Here is a 13337-nt window from a genome sequence, read left to right as displayed (position 1 = left end):
TAATCTGAGGAGTTCAATGTCACTATAAAAATAAACACAAAGTGCTTGAGGATCTCAGGTTATGCAGAAGGGTCTTGACCTGAAACGTCATCTGTCCATTCCCTCCACAGATGCTGTCTGACATGCTGTGTTCCCCCAGCAGTTTGTTTTTTTGCTCTAGATTCAGGCATCTGCAGTTTCTTGTGTCTCAGTGTCAATATCAATTATTCAGCCCAAAGACCAGTGTTTTTCATGTGCTTTCATGCAAAATAGAGTAACTGATTGTGGATTGCTACTTGTTGTATTTTGTTGTGAATAAAACAATTACTGTGTTTCACAATGATTAAACATCTGTTTTCCTTTCAATCCTAGTTTAGCGGTAGGAAATATACTGCTGCTAGGGAGTTTAATGAAAATTTACATTTATTTCCAACATACACTTGTACAGTACATGTCAACAGATGTTAAAAAGTGCACTTATGCATACAGCTACCCCGGGATTCACAGTAAAAAAAGTACTATTAAATAACAAAACGGAAAACTTTGAAAAGAAAGCTGGAACATGCAACAAATACTTGTTTTTGTGAAGTCTGATTACAATCATTGGAGACAGACCTTTTCGACATTAAACATTCAACCTAGACAGTACATGTGTACAAGCATGCTTTCACTCAACAATCATCACACATACAGTATTCACGAAATTAAAGGCACTGAAGTATATCTGTACAAGTTAACCAAAAACATGTCAAGCAGCATTTTCATAAAATAAAGTTATAGCAGAGTTTCTACTCCAGATCACCGCATTTTAAAATGTTTCTCCCAGTGATCCTCTCTATAATTTGACACTATACCAAACCATGAAATGAACCCCTCCAAGATTAGTAGGTGCAAGGTAGGTAATTATGTGTAGGATCAAATATGGCACCAAATTTTAAGTGCAAATGGCAATACAAATTATAGTTGAAAGTCAGAACTATATTACGAGGTTCAAACTTTCCTACGTTAGGCCAGAATTGGGCACTCTCAACCACTTAATCTCCTAATATGTCTTCCATGGACAGAAAATAACAAATAATCAGTAATTCAAGTTATAGGAAACAATCAATAGCAAGTTTAACACAGAATATGCATGTAAGAAGGATGAGAAGCAAGAGGAAGCGGCAATTCTGCTAGTTTTCTTAGATTCAGGAAGAACATCACATCTACAAAGACAAAATAAATCAAAATAATTTTGAGTCTAAAAATCTAAGTACACAACTTTATGATGCGATGCTCCAGATGAAAATATCAATACAGCCGTTAATTGAAAAAAAAAAAAAAATTTCCTTAGTAATATTTAATAGCCACTCCTTTCGTTATAGAAAACTGCACATATTTTATCTCAAATACTTATCACAGCTTGCAGTCTTGACTCAATGAGGTGAAATTGCTTGCACCTGTCTTAGATATTCCTGCTCCTATTTTGCTACAAATTTACACACACACATATATAGGTGCAAGTACTTTGGTTTATTTAATTGTATTCTTTTAAATGTTGGCTCAGATTCCATGAATATAATTGAATCTGAAATGTTGCTGTTAATTGTTTAAAGATGTTTATGTTTAATATTTCTGTTCTTTTTTAAATGGGAAAAATACTCCTGTATTTCAGTTAATGGTCTGCAGCAGCTCACTAAAGAGAAAAACCTATTTTAATATTCCACTAATTTATAAAAAGTGGAATTTCCTCAAAGGTGTAATGAAATATAAATCCCATTCTGCAGAGCTAAAAATATCTCTAATATTGGATTTTCATTTGTTAAGACAGTTATTTTTGTAACATTTAAATGGAAAATCTTTTGAGTCATTAAGTATAAACATTTAGATTTCTGACTCACAAAATACTAGAGCCACAATGTGCGCAAAATCCCCTTGCTTCATTTCCCCCACAAAGTATGGGCTTTGAGCCTTATCTTTCACTTATCAATTAAATCTTGCAATATTAATGGAAAGAATACCTACATCTGAGTGCACATTATGTGAGCAGGAACTTTAGAAAGGAGATACAATAATTTGAGTTCACTTGTTGCATTTCAATGCTTCAAAAATCAATAAACTGAGCTGAAAATAGTTATTTTTCCCTTCCTGATCTGGAAACGAATATTATTGCCTATTATCAGCAATTAAACCAATCGGCCATAGTTTTTTGCATTTGGCAAAAAAAAAGATAATTAAGGATCGAGTAATAAATTGTCCAATCCTTGTCCACCATTTCCCATATCTCTCCACCCCACTCATGTTCCGCTCCCCAATTGCACATTACAAAGGAGCATTTGTAAACCATTCAGCCTTTGCATTCAAAATATCAAAAGCGATTGTTTACCATGGTCATTTAAATTTTATGGACCTTGTAACCCCAGGTAAAGGGCTGGGAAATTCTCTTTGTTGCACAGACCCAGGTACTTTTGCGGCTAGCAATTAGGAATTGGAGCCCTGGATGAACCTTTTACTACCCCATGGCTGCTGAGCCAACTCTAGCATTGTCAAATGTTGTTCTAGTGAGTACAGGCGATTCAGCACTGGAAATCAAGCCTGGAACTTTCATACCAAACCAATATTTGTTAACTAAGCTCTTAATAGAAACTGCTTCTTCCAGGTACATTGACATTTATTACCAGCATCTTCAGGCTCTTACGCTTAAATATTTTTTGCATTTAATCTGCAAATTTCCACCCTCATTATTGTCAAAGGAGCATTTGTAAACCATTCAGCCTTTGCATTCAAAATATCTTCTGTTTCAGTATTTTTTAACTGGAGCGCAATGAATATTCTGATTAACATTCCTAAGATCTATACCTCAGTATCAACACTGTCACAGCAGAGTTAATGGATTCCACTATCATCCTCAGAAATTTAAACATCTAATAGTGCAGAGTGACTGAAATCAGAGTGAAACTGAAGTTACCGATATTAAGTGGATGAGGATAATTTCTATGAGCAGATATGAAGAAAATATATGAAGGAAAATTAACCCATGCCACGACGAGACAAAGTAGAGATGAAAAGGAGCAACTAAATATACAACATAATTTATCTCTACCAATAGAGTAGAGTTTTAAGAGAAGACAACAGGAAAAAAATAGATCCACCTTTATGATAATGAAACACAATAACATGACTTTTGTACTTATTTGTATCTTTTAGTAAATGGAATAAAACCAACAATACAAGTTTCTTTGGCAACCAACTTCCCTTTTCTTCTCATCACTCTTCTGAAATAATTGAATCATGCCAAGTCACACTTCACTGATGTTGAAAATGCTGGAAATACCTAATGCACCGACCGGTGTAGAAAGAAAATAAGTTCACGTTTCAGGTCTATAACTTTTTGTTGGAATCGAATAGACATCAATCTGAAATGTTAACAATTTCTCTCTCCACAGATGTTGTCTTACTGTTGAATTTTTCCAGCATTTTCTGTTTTTAAATTTCCAGGTTCTGAAGTTGGTTTCACTTTATATTTCACTGATTCTAGGCAACCACTCATAACAGACTTTCAGGTGGTCGTTTTTCATCTTTTAACCAAGCTATTAAATTTCATAATCCTCCAGAGATATCATAGCCAAACTAGATTATGTCTTTGGCTGAATCAAGCCACTGGTTAACAGCAGGAATCCTGGATAATATTCTTACCTTTAGTAAATGGGCACGGATTGCAGCAGACTTTCACACACCATTACCAAGGTCAATTCATTTTGCAGAGATTCAAATTTGGGATAACCTGCTGTGTGGTCCAGCAATTATGATAGTGGCAGCATCACTCCAGGGACTTACAATCCTCCAGATGCATTGTGATGGAGCATGCTAAATCAACCATTGTTCAAAGAATTTAAGAGACAAAGATTAATATCTTAATGGCAAGACCAAATTTTTTTTTAGTTTCAGAGAAACAGGGACTAACTAAAAATAAAAGAATTTCCTCAAGTTTTATTGCATGTAATAACAGCAAGGTTTGACTTAAGTCAATAACTATAAAACATGACAAGCTTGCATGCTGTTTGACGACCAAGGGGCCTCAGTTTTGCATGAAAACTCCTCAAACATAATAGAGCTGGGGCCTAGGCACAGAATCGAATTCTCAAATACACACTGAATGCTGATGTGGATAGAAATGGAAATTTTGTCAATTCAGTTGAAATAGAGAGGATGCACATGATTGCCAAGCCAAAGAGCAAATAAGTGGGAAATAGTAAAATTACTTACATACACAATACAATAGATCAAAGGATTACAGGAAAATAAAACTTGCATAAATTCAGTGGTAAATGTTAAATATGAACAGACAGCTACAGGCATTATAATTGCATTAAGATCTGCGACAGAATGGAGAGATCATAATTTCATGATAGGAAATAGCAGGAAATAAGAACTTACAAAGAATTGAAGCGTATTTGTTCCCAACTAAGATCACTTTTGTAAATATTTTTACCGGCCATCTCAGTGAAAGGCTTTTCTATTTACACAGAACGTCATTTAGTACTTCAGTTTAACGGAAGTCATGGGAAATAGATTATTTTCAGAAGTGATTCCAGAAAGAAGCCTTTTTCAATCTGTCTTTATTTGGGTAGGATGGTCAATTGGTGTCTTTATAGAATGAGCTCTATTTTGACCTCAAAATCAATAGCATTTGCAGAAAATAAAGATAATTTATTCCACCCAACCAAAAAATGGTAATAAAAATTATGTATCCTGCAGGTTTTAAGGGACAATCACATATGTTAATTGCAATTCGTAAGGTTATTGCCATATCTACATGATTTTCTATTCTAACTTCTTCTGTTGGCTAGAATATAATAGTTAGCTTCCAGGCCATATGTCAAAGGAACCTTCAAGTTTCATTTCAATACTTTGAACGGAAGTTGTATTTTGTCTTTTTATATAAAAATTAGAAACCATATGAAGTTACAAAGCATGGCATTTCATTTCAAATGAAAAATGCAACCTCAGATTTTGCAGAGTCAATCTAAAGAAGCAAACTATTCAGCAGGCAACCAGCTGTATTTGGCAACAAGTTTATGAATAATTTTGAGCCTTTTCAAGAGATTGTACAACACAGGCTATAACTTTAAATATTTTTGGCTCGAGGTTCATATATTTATGGAGAGATTGGAATGCATTACTTCGCCAAGAAATCACATGGTATTGTAGAATGAACTGCTGCTTCCATTTTTTTCACAAGTTTTTCTGCGCTTCCTGATAGAATGTGTTCGTACATACTGTTCATGAGAAACCAAGGTATAGAGATCATTGTAACTCTGGGTTTGGTACTGGTCTAGTCCAAAAGAAGGAATTGAGATAAAGTTCATACACTGTTGCGTTATCTCTGGATTACCAACACTATATTTGGGAGAAGACAGAGAAGAATGTTCAAACTGATATGTGCACTGAATATCAGCCAATTTGCAGCCTGTATACTCCAATGCAGAACTGGAAGTTCCCATTGATTCATTTTGTGGCTTCTGGAGGAAATCAAGCTCTCTTTGCGTATCTGTTTCCTCGCAGAGGCTTCTTTCCTGCCTCATTTTCTCAACAACACTTGGCAAGCAACAACCCTCTGTTCGTTTGGCATGTCTTGAACTGAGAAACATTTGACTGTTTTTTGTCCCAGCTGACAGATCCTCAGAAGCTAAGTTCAGGCTTTCAAGTTTGGCAAGGGAATGAGATCGCTTCATCTCTGAACAAATAGTCAGTCCCGTCTGATGCATCTTGGCTTCAATTTCTTGTGTTCGCAGTTCAACCAGGCCTGGTTGACCCTGAATACTGTGGATGCTGTCACTGCTGGAGCTACGAGTCAAGCTAGAAGAATGAGGAGATGAAAACAGTGTTGCATAGATTTTTTGCAAACGTTCCTTCGTGAGAAAACCGGAACCACTTCTATGACTTACATAAGGCGTGGATGTTTTCTGGTACATACCTGCCATGAAATTAGAGCCATCACTGATGGCCTCAGGCAACATATCATACTCAATGTTCTCACTAGCCTGGGCTTGATCCTGTATATCTACCACTGGTTCATGCATAATCATATCCAGGCAGTCTCTATGTGCAAATATAGCTTTCCGATTTTGAGAGTTACATCTCTGCACTTGTTTGCTTGGAGACCTTAAAGCTAATCTTTCCAACTCTTTGGTATGTTTCCTTACCAGTCCAGCCTTCTGAAGCTGAAGGATAGATTCTTGATGTTGCATTAAGTAGCTTTGAACTTTTGATGTTTCTTTCTCCTGGTTAGATACAAGCTTTTCTAAATCTTTCATAGGCTTACTATTCATCGTCTCATAATTATAACTAGGTGCTGTATCTTGATTATCCTCTATTGATTGTCTGCTGGATGGCAAAGAAAACGTAGACTTAATGTTCTCTGTAATGTCATCCTGTTCATTTCCTAAAGATAAGTAATTACTATTTAACATATTTAATTCATAGTCTGCTTGTCTGTCAACCTTGGAACCTGTATGAATAGATGAATCTATGAAAAAACATTTCTGAGAGTCATGGCTACATGAATTTATGACTGGCGATTGTTTCGAAACCTGGTACCCTCCAGATTGTGAAGCTATCATGTAGAGAGCTAAACTTTCAGCTCGGCAGTCATCCACTTCATTTTTGCAGTTGGGATACATCCCTTCTGTTTCTTGTTGCTCTCCTTGCTCTTCACATGTTGTGCTTAAAACAAATTCCGCTTCTGCAGTTTCATGGAATTGCATTGTTTCAATTGCATAAATGGCATCAGAACTGGAACTGCGAATAGATGATTTTGTAGCATGACACGGTTTTGCTTCGTAGAGTGTATCCATCGGTGACACAACTGAAGGTACATTTGATATAAATCCTGAAGGTTGGGACTCGATCAGTCGCGTATCTGTAGTGCTTGTACCATATTTTTGTGCTGGATACAAGTTTTCAGAATGGTCTGCGAGTTTCTCACATACAAGTTGATTTATGGAGTCTGAGCAGTCCGAAGTAAGTTTATTAAGGGATTTCAAAGAGTTGGGAATTTCATTAGTAGTGACATCCTGGAATAAAGTTAAAACATTGCATTGTTTAAATACATTCCGATTAAATGAAAACTCTGCATGTGAAAAATGATTATGCACGATTATACATGACACAAAATTAATTTAAAGTAATGTGAAAAGCAAGGAATTTCAATCCAAATTACAGGTATTATTTTAATATGTTCATTAAAGCTGTAGCCTACAATTTCTCAAGCCAATAAACACAGCTAAAACAAAATATGTAGATTCACAGTGCAAAGAAAATTCTTTCTGGTACTAGATCCAAAAGAAAATCAGGGCTCTATCTGCATTTGGAAGTTATGTTTGATTTTATACTGCCTGAAACATGGGGCAGAAGTCCTGGCAAAGTAAATGTTGTAGTCAAATTGTATGTAACTTTGGTGTTACCGTATCTCAAATATTTCACCTCTGTTATAAGGATGTAGGATTATGGAATGCAGTATTAGTCTGACGAAGGGTCCCGACCCGAAATGTCACTTATTCATGGTGAAGATGCTCTCTGACCCACTGTTACTCCAGCTCTTTGTGTCTTTTTTTTGTAAACCAGCATCTGCAGTTCCTTGTTTCTACCTCTAACGTTATTAAAAGGAGTCCAGAGGACAGCTACAGGGCGAATTTCTGCAAGACAGTGCATGATGTCAACTCCAGAATCAGCCAAAATGAATCTAATTTTTCTATTAATCAAATTTACTACTGTAAACTGCTGTAAGTGACTTTAAACATAAATTACATGCAACTTTCCTCAACATAATACATTTTACTGATTAAAAAACTGGGACAAGTTTGTCTCCATTTCCGCCAGTCTTTAAACACAGTTTTCAAAGCAAAATGACTGTTTTCTGAACTGTAAACTATTAAGAGTCATACAACCCATTAGGTTACTCAGTGTGGTAAATAAATGTCCTGTTTCTGAAATATTGGGCAAGGTTACAAGGAACAATTATCCTTGTAATTTACTGCACAAAGGGGAATTAGAGGACTCAGAAAGGCTGAAACATACTGGGGAATCGTTAAGAATTGAAGCTAAAGCTTTCTATAAAGTATAGAGTTCAAGTTCTAAAGGATACTGCCAAGTGTCAAAATCAATTTGAAATTGATGCAGCTATTTAAGTGACAAATAAGCAGAACAGAAAATCATTCCCGTTTTAAATATGGTTTAATTACGTTGCTGTTAATAAGATTTAACACTGATTAGTTCCAAAAATCATGAATAAGAAACCAAATGGTGAGTTTGGATGGGTAAGCTCGAAGGACCAAGCCAAAAGTTTTACTGTGTTAAAAAATGTGCAAGTATGTCTCACCTCTATCTTCAGTGGGGATTACAATTTTTTCAAATAGAAATGCAATGAGATAGTTACAATTTTTCTACACTTCAACACACAATCAAAATATGCCATGAGAATGATAAGTATTCTTTCTGGGTGTCCAACGCATTGCTGACTCCTCTTTGCCTAATGAACAATGGAAGTTTCAAAAATACTTTACTTCTAATTTCTGGCACTTTTAAAATCTCAAAATGTTTCCGATTTACTCTTCAATTTTGAAAAATATAATTGAGTGAATCCGATATCAAAATGCAGTGCAATCTAGTTGAAATTGGACAAGAATTACCCTGTTTTTATTCAAAGTTATGCACATTTACCACCATTACCCAGGAGTAATATATGTAACAAAATGCCAAATGATATTTCAGTGAGAGGAAGAGGTTGGAAAGTACTAAAAGGATCATGGCTCTTTTGTAATGTGCACTTACTTCATCCACTTTCAAAAAAATTCTTGTGGTGTTGTTATTGTTCACATTGTCTTTATCAAGATGATATTCAACAGTTACTGTTATCCCTGGCTCCTGCATGTTTGTAAAGTTTGAATCGGCCTCTAGGTCATTTTCTGTGTTAGGTTCATCAAGTGCTATCCGAACACCATCAGCGTACACACTGAAGTCCAGTGTATTTTCATTTTCTTCTTCTGACTCGGCTACTGCTGTAAACATCAAGTAAGTATTTCCTTGCTGACTTTGTACTTTTTCTTCACGTTCATAAGTATAATGAAGTTGAGATGACACAAATTCCCCAGTGTCACAGAAACCATCTGTGCATCTGAAATCTCTGTTGTTCATCTGAATTGCATCTCTTTCCACATCATCAACTTGGATTGAATATTCATCCTGCTCCCTCTGCTGTTTAATGTAGGCACTGTCTACAATGGGATCCGACAGACATCTGAAGTAGCGATTCGAATTATTTTGATCACTTTTATTTTTGTTGGCTGCTATTGAATTCTGAGTCATCTCAGTACCATTATATTTCTGCTTTCCATATCTGTGTTGAATTCCTTTGTTGTCACTGCTCACATCATGTTGAGTAGATATTCTGGTGCTCTTGAACAATGGATCCCTCACAGTTTCCTGCAGGTCACTCTCAGAATTACGGCGCCACAAACTATTATGTCGATGTTTACTGTTTTTAAAAAGTGGGAGAAAGGTATTAGCCACAGGATCAACGCAATGGTATAAGCAGATATGAAAGTGGCATTTAGCTACGCACACGAATATGCACAAAATGGAGGGATATGGATCATGTGTAGATAGAAGGGATTGGTTTAATTTGGCATCATGTTAGGCACTGACATCTTGGATCATAATGGCCTGTGCTTGTGCTGCGCTGCTCTAATGTTCTTTGTTCTAAATAATGTATTTTGGACATGAAGAGAAATAAACTTCCATTTAGCTTTTGTTTTTTTACAACCTTCTGACGATCCAAATTATTTTACAGTCAGCAATCTACTATAGAAGATAGTACAGGTAATATTTACTGCTTGCAATAAAGTATTGGACCGATAATCTGCTTTTGCAGTGGCTTTTGATAATAAATATTGGCCAGAAGTCATCTTACTTTCTCTGAGTAGTCTGTCTATCTGACAGGATAATTTAATATCACTTCGAAAACAGATAACATCTCCAATGATGCAGCATTCCTCCATTAATGCACTGAATTCTAACTAAGATTACATACTTAAATCTCCGAAATCTCCAATATGTCTCAGCAGACATCTAAGATGCCATTTGAATCTTGCAAATGAACAAATTGCTGACTGTATTCAGAACAGAAAAGGCAGGGGCGGTGGGCAATGTAAACATGATAGTCACTGTGATATAGAATGCAGGCTGATCCAGTCCATGCAGCTCCTCATGTAACAAGCTAGTCAGTTCCATTCTCCTGCCCCAACACCATAACTGTTCAAATTATTTCATCTCTAGGGCCTATTCAATTCCCTTTCAAAAATCCCAATTGACCGCGTTTTTATCATCCTTCTGAGCAGTGGGTAACACATCATATGCACTCCCTTTACAAATAAAAACTTTCTTCAAGCCTCCCCTGGATCTTTTACCTTTCACTTTGAATCTTTCTCCGCTGACCCATGAACCATTTATTAAGAAAATAGCTTCCACTTATGCCAAGTGAACTCTGCATCTTGCACACCTCAATCAGATATCAACAATCCAAGCATGGAGGTGAGGTCTCATATGTAGAATTTAAATTTAGTTAATAATCTAAGCAAAGACAGTCATAGTAACGATGGCCAAGAAATTATTGGATTATTATAAAATATGGCCTTTTTCTAACTGCCCAATTTAGCACCTGACAGATTGCCATGGCTCAGTAATGTCCTGCAGGGCAGGATATCTGTTATCTTTACCGGGTCTGGCCTTTATGTGACTCCAGACCCATACTCGCATCGCTGGTCCTTAACTGTCACCAGAAATGGCTTACTGTGTAGGAAGGAACTGCAGATGCTGGTTTACACCGAAGCTAGACACGAAATGCTGAAGTAACTCAGCGGGACAGGCAGCATCTCTGGAGAAGGAATGGGTGACATTTTGAGTAGAGTCTGAAGAAGGGTCTCGACCTGAAACGTCACCCATTCCTTCTCTGCAGAGATGCTCCCTGTCCCTCAGAAATGGCTTCGCAGAACACACTACAAAGAGGAAATTAGGGATGGAAACTACTTGATGCCCTTGCCAGCAATGCCCACATTTTGAAAAATGAATTTTAAATCTGTTTTACCAGAATCAAACGTTTTCCCCCCATATTTGCAACATCTGCAGCTTTTTTCTTTTAGTCATACTAGTTATGCTTAACAATTTTTTTTTAATGGCATGAAGACAAAGGATCATGTTAGCAATAGGATTAGATAAAATAAAAAATTAGAACACAATACTGAAAAATAGTGATTCAGATTAAATTTGAAAAAATATCAGAATCTCCTTATCATCTGGCCTATTACATGGATCCAATGTGTTTTGATGAAATTTTTTTAAGGGCGAGTCAACCCAAATAATTTGAATATCTCTTTAGCATCAACCCACATAATTTGACTAGATGTCAGCAACAAACTTGACTACCAAATAAGAGATTTGTTAATGTTACTTTTACTGCCATATTAACATTTCACTAACAACAATTATATTCGCACCAAATACATTTAATGCAAGAACATATGAATTAGGAACAGGAGTAAGAAATGTAACCTCTTGAATATGTTCTGGCATTTAAGATGATCATTATTTAAAGCCTGTGCTATCCTTCCTTTCCTCAGAGAATAACTCAATTCATGAAGATTTACATTCCATTTGCCATGCTAATTACTTGCTATATCTTTGTGCTAACTTCTGTGTACTCTGTATAAGGACACCCACATTTATCTAAGCACTGGATTTCATTTTTAATTTAATAACCTCACATTTCTCCTTAATATGCTTATTTGCCTTTTCATTTAGCCCACTAACTTAACTTGTATTTGTCCCTTGACAGAGCTTTTGAGCCCTCCACACAACCTACATATCCAATTTGTCACAGGACAGATACAAGTTAAGCAAGTGGGCTAAATAAAAAGACAAATAAGTATATTATGGGGAAATGTGAGCATTGTCAGAACACTTGAAAATATTACACCTGGTCCTTTTATCTAATTCCCCAGCCGAAGACCAAGCACTGGTTGCTCCGCTATCTCACTAGTTTCTGATTGCCGATCTGAAAATATCCCCTTAACTGTTTTCTATCTACCCCTGATACATGTCAATACATTACCATCAATATAATGAAATGTTAACTCATGGAATATCATCTTATATGGCACTTCAGCATATGCTTTTTAGAAATTCAAATACACTACATCCTCTGGTTCTCCTTGAATTCATCATGCATTTTACACTCCCTAAAATCTATATACTAAAACTCTCGTTTGTTTGTTTGTTCCTGAACTACAGCCAAAACGTACATCATAGTGCGACAATTTTAGTCCCACCTTACTCACCGTCATCTCTTTGGCGCTAATGGAAGTTTCATTGAAATCGGTGTTATATTTTTTAAGTTATTCACATTTTAAGGTTTAAATCTATCTCCTAGGGAGGGAGGATATGGGAGGGAAGGGGAAGGAGGGGAGGGGGAGGCAGGAGGGAGGGGGGAGAGGAGGGAGGAGAGGGGAGAGGAGAGGGGAGAGGGTGCTGCACCAATGCAGGAGAGGTTTGGGCCCAACGGGTCCACTTGGTCTAGTTTATAATGAATTTGTCAAATACTACTTTGCATTCATAATACTATAAAGACTCTAATTATACTGAAGCATGGTAACATCCTAAAGTTCCATGTGGGAAGCGAATAAATATTTAATTGGAAGATTAAACAAAGCAAAAGAGAAAACTAAGGCAAAATATTTAACATTTTTGTCAGACCAGCAATCTTTCCCAATATTTCAGGACTTATTGTGGGTACATAAAAAATGTTTGATCATCTTACCAGTGATCACCCAGTGTTCTAAGTAGTCCAAATCAAAAATGTCAGAAAATGATGACAATAAAATCTTATCAATCTTAAAATTATTTCCACATGTCCTAAATTCAGACTTTTTTTTCTTGCAAAGAATGCATTAGTGCTCTCCTGGCATATTATTTATCTCAATCTTTGTATAGGCCTAGTGCAGAGAGTTATGCTTCCATCTCTCCAGAAGCACTCTAGGACATTTGCCAACTGGGCATGTCTGGCGTCACACAATATAATATAACTGAAGGCATGAAGGATCCACCTGTGGCACATCAGTTGAAACACCAATGGGCGCTACCACAGGCCTGCCTTCACAGATAACAGTTTTTGAAATGAACACAACAAATCTGGAGTTTCAGCGACTTCTTCAATAATTTGTTTATATTAGCAACCAAGCTGGAAAATTCTAGAACAGGGCCTGGAAATTCAACACGGAAACCAGTTAACTGAGAGCCTGGAAAGTTGTATTAAAAATAATGTTTCA

The 13337-nt window shown here is 36.3% G+C and overlaps 1 protein-coding gene across 3 annotated transcripts in view; it reads right to left on the bottom strand.

The window, feature by feature from the left end:
• Positions 1-365: 365 nt before the first annotated feature.
• Positions 366-13337, bottom strand: part of ssh1b (slingshot protein phosphatase 1b) — a 47340-nt gene continuing 34368 nt past the window's right edge. For all 3 annotated transcript variants that reach the window (XM_078421790.1, XM_078421791.1, XM_078421792.1), the window contains 2 exons: positions 8791-9493; positions 366-7034 (listed from right to left, as the gene is read on the bottom strand). In XM_078421790.1, coding sequence (XP_078277916.1) covers positions 5154-7034; positions 8791-9493 — 2584 coding nt within the window. In that variant the 3' untranslated portion in view covers positions 366-5153. The remainder of the gene's footprint in view (positions 7035-8790; positions 9494-13337) is intronic.

This window comes from Rhinoraja longicauda, chromosome 25, assembly GCF_053455715.1.
Source record: "Rhinoraja longicauda isolate Sanriku21f chromosome 25, sRhiLon1.1, whole genome shotgun sequence".
Lineage (NCBI taxonomy): Eukaryota > Metazoa > Chordata > Chondrichthyes > Rajiformes > Arhynchobatidae > Rhinoraja > Rhinoraja longicauda.
The sequence above is the reverse complement of the archived record's forward strand: the minus strand, read 5'-3'. Positions and strand labels throughout refer to the sequence as shown.